The sequence below is a fragment of the Poecilia reticulata genome, linkage group LG8 (genome assembly GCF_000633615.1).
Source record: "Poecilia reticulata strain Guanapo linkage group LG8, Guppy_female_1.0+MT, whole genome shotgun sequence".
Taxonomy (NCBI): domain Eukaryota; kingdom Metazoa; phylum Chordata; class Actinopteri; order Cyprinodontiformes; family Poeciliidae; genus Poecilia; species Poecilia reticulata.
Window position 1 is genome coordinate 2,608,430 of NC_024338.1, and position 3,844 is coordinate 2,612,273.

A 3,844-nucleotide genomic window follows, 5' to 3' on the forward strand; every position below is an offset into this window, starting at 1 on the left:
TTAGCATAATGCCAATTTACAATGCAGATATCATCTATCTATGCTTTTGTCTCAGTTAAATATTTCGGTAAAACTTTATAAACACACATACACAAGTTTTTTTTTTCATTTCTCAAGGGAAAAATGGAGATCCAAAGCAACTTACCTTTTAATTAAAAAATAGTTACCCTGCAAACCTAATAAGGTATTTTGCTAACACTGGGAAAAACTACTGATAATACATGGTCAGTTATTTTTTAAATTGTTATAGAGACATTTTGGCAGGCTCTTTTTTATAGTATTGTTTTAATCTAGTTTTTCTTTTTAAGATTAAGGACCAAGACTTTTTTTTTCAACATCCATGTTTTCATATTGTAAAGACCAAGACTTTGTCTTCTTGAAATAAAACCAAGAGTCCATGTAAAACAACATATTTATTCCTCAAAGCTCTGCAGGGTTTCTGCTTATAGTCATAATAAGGTGTATCATGCATTCTAACATCAGTGTGAAAACCTTTATCTAACATCTCTCCAAACTAACAAAAATCAAAGAAAACAAATGTGAAGACATTTCTTAGTATTAAACACTCAGATCCTTAAATGCTGTTATTCGGTATATTTTTCCATCATCTATGTGGACGACACAGTGAGTTTTCAGATTATACATTTATAGACTGAGAGAAAATCTTGGATCCTTTTATCTCTCTGTCTGACTCATTTTGCTACCCTGTACCTTCCCACAGACTCATCCACTCATCTTCCTCATTCGACGGAGAGCAGCTTTCCTCATTTCTCTCAGCACAATCTCCCTGTTGTTCTTCATGTTAGTTTTGGCCGTCTCCAAAAGGAAGTTAATCTTCTCCTCACTGAAGGGTAGATGGAAGGTGGAGAACTCCTTCATCTTTTCTCTGACCTCCTCTGCATCTGCAGAAACAGTGAAAGACATTTAATCAGCATCCTTACCTTCACTTTGAACACTATGCCTAATTTTTGAGGACATCCACTCAGATGGTGACCTGAAACGACACAGAGATCATCTTGTCTACCAAAGACCAGCTCTGGAATTTGATAAATGGTTCATTTTGTCACTTTATAAACACAAACTTCCAATGTAATTGATCGGGATTTTATGTGATAGACCAACACACAGCGATACATACCTGCGAAGGGGGAAGAAAATTATACAGGGTATTTTAAAATGTTTTGAAATAATTATTAAAAGGGGCAGTATTATGTGTTTACCAGCCATTTAGTGAAATTTTATAGCATAAATGAAGAGCCCACTGCACTGAACCCAATTGATGAAAACCTCCTGGTTATTCCACCAAATATAAATTTCTGAACTCTTCCTGACTTCAAACATTAGTATTGTTGTTTCTAAATTAATATGAACTTGTTTTCTTTGCATTATTTGAGGTATGGAAACACTGCATTTTTTTAAATCGTCATTTTGATCATTTCTCATTTTCTACAAGCAAATAAAGTTTTGCTTGGAATTTCAAGAGACATGTTGCAAGTAGTTCATAGAATAAAAGAACAATGTTCATTTTATTCAAACATATAACTATAAAGAGAATCAGAAAAACTGATCATTGCAAGGGATCTCTTAACTTTCCAGAGCTCTATATATGTACTTGTATATCAAATATGACTTTTAAAATTTTGTCTTCTTAATTAAACACCTTTAATTAAGGTCTCTTTAAATACTCCTGCTCTTTCTGAAACGTCGTCTTCAGAAATTAATCTCAATATGGCTCCTCTATTAACCCATTAACAATGTTTTTTATCAGTGTTTCACTGAGAAGTAGCTAATATGAGCTCAGCAGATGCACAGTTCCTCCAGTTATTTGCTAATTGCTTTTGGCTAGTGTGATGGAGCTGAGTGGGGAAGCTTGGAGGCTTGGAAGATGCAGATCTTTGGAGAAGATGAACCTCTAAGGCAGGGCTAGGTCCACCCAGGCGTTTTGCACAGTTGAATGGTTGCCATGGAGATTAAAGGATTTCTTAAACATTCATCAAAGAATAAAGACAACATTTCAGGCATGTTTCTGATGAGGGAATAACATTATAAGATGATTTAAAGCTTAAAAAAGTCGATTTAATAGAAAAAGCACATTTACGTTCTGACCCTCTGAGTCATTTCTGTGTGGAATCATCTTTGAAACTGCAGTTCCTTCCATCTACCTGCTTTCCATTGACAGATGGAAAATTTCTACAACCATTAAGAACACCTTCTTCCACATGTTCTCTGTGCGCCTTACATGGTTTGTGGCAAACTACACAAACCATGTGGGACTTATTATGGCTCTTTGTTTCGGCAGAGGATTTCTTCTTGCCACTCTTCCATGAAAGGTGCAGGTTTGAAACGAGCATGAATAATAGGGAGGAGAGTTTAATGCTACTAAACTCAACTAATCAGTTAAGGCTGACAGATCAAACCTTTGCAGTTTTGCTGGTTGAAAAGCGGCATGTAGATGATGGTCGGCTCCTTTTCTTTTCCCTCAAACACGTAGCAGTCCTTCGGCCAGTTGCTCTCCTCCAGGATTTTATCATCTATCTGTGGGAAGGGTTTATTCACTTCAGCTGCATAGTTCCTGGCAAGAATCAGAGTCTGTGTAAGGAAGCAGGAGAAGAAAGATCAGTGGCTCCATACTGGGCCCCAGTGCTTACAGCTTTCATGGCCTTTATAACAAAATCTAAAAGATATGGGTCATTTTAGACAACTTTAAAGTGTTGATAGGAAGAAACCCAATGTCTACTTTTTTCATTAATGTAAAATCCCACAGAAAAATAATTGTGTTGTTGTCACAGACCAGGCAGTTTAATCCACAGTGACCCTCCTCAACCACATCACCCTTTCTGCCATGTCAGTACAGGAGCCCTGAAGGGACAAACCACTCTTTAATTTATGAACACTTCCAAACGTTGTCTCGTTCCCCATTAGTTAGAATCCTATGACAAGCATGAACAATTTTGCTCTTACAAGAGATTTTTGTTTTTTAACTTTTGCTTGTATTTTTTTTTTTTTAGTTTTACTCTAATTTCAGTTCACCATCTACTATGTCAGCTGTGATTCAGTTCATTCTCAAAGTCAACCAACCTATCAAGCTACTATGATTGTATGTTTTGTTTTTTAACATCTATAAAATGTTTTCTCAGCCTTACTTCAGGTATAGACTCATTAGGTTTACTCTCTCAGTTTTCAAACATGCACACTGCTCTGATTGACAGAAATAAGTAAAGGACTATGATTTTAGTAAAAAAAAAAAAAGAATATTCTATTTTGACAGGATTGCTTGTGTTGCAAGCATACTAGTTCACACACTAGTGAACTAGTATGTCTCTAGTTCACTAGTGACATACTAGAGAACTAGTATGTCACTAGTGATCCAACAATATAATTGTTGGATATAATATTCAACAATTATATCCAAACATAATTGTTGAATATATGTGTTTACTAAGTTGACAAATCAAACATAATTTCTATATCCACTTCCTGCGACGTTACACAGAAGAACGCTGATATCTGACAAGACGCCAGATTGTTACAATTCTTTATCTTTGGGATATCTGGAAAAGGTGTTTTATTCTGAGCTGCCAGAATATGTCATATACATCTTACTAGCTGGATTTGCCATCAGAGCCCACTATGGCTGAAAACTGAGGGAAATTTGTCTGCAGAAACTATTTCGAACATCAGAAAACATTTGAAATTGTCCAGTTGAAAGGCCATAATATCTTATATCCTCTATTAGCAACAACATACACTTTATGCTCCAACCAACTGTGATCAGGGGCTGCTTCATAGAGGCCGTGTGTGTGTGTGTGTGTGTGTGTGTGTGTGTGTGTGTGTGTGTGTGTGT

At 36.0% G+C, this 3,844-nt stretch overlaps 1 protein-coding gene across 1 annotated transcript in view; it reads right to left on the bottom strand.

The window, feature by feature from the left end:
- Window positions 1-394: 394 nt before the first annotated feature.
- Window positions 395-3,844, bottom strand: part of LOC103468160 (cytosolic phospholipase A2 gamma) — a 12,531-nt gene continuing 9,081 nt past the window's right edge. The window contains exons 12-13 of the mRNA XM_008415045.2: window positions 2,418-2,589; window positions 395-902 (exon numbers count right to left, since the gene is read on the bottom strand). Of these exons, the coding sequence (XP_008413267.1) occupies window positions 724-902; window positions 2,418-2,589 (351 nt within the window). The 3' untranslated portion in view covers window positions 395-723. The remainder of the gene's footprint in view (window positions 903-2,417; window positions 2,590-3,844) is intronic.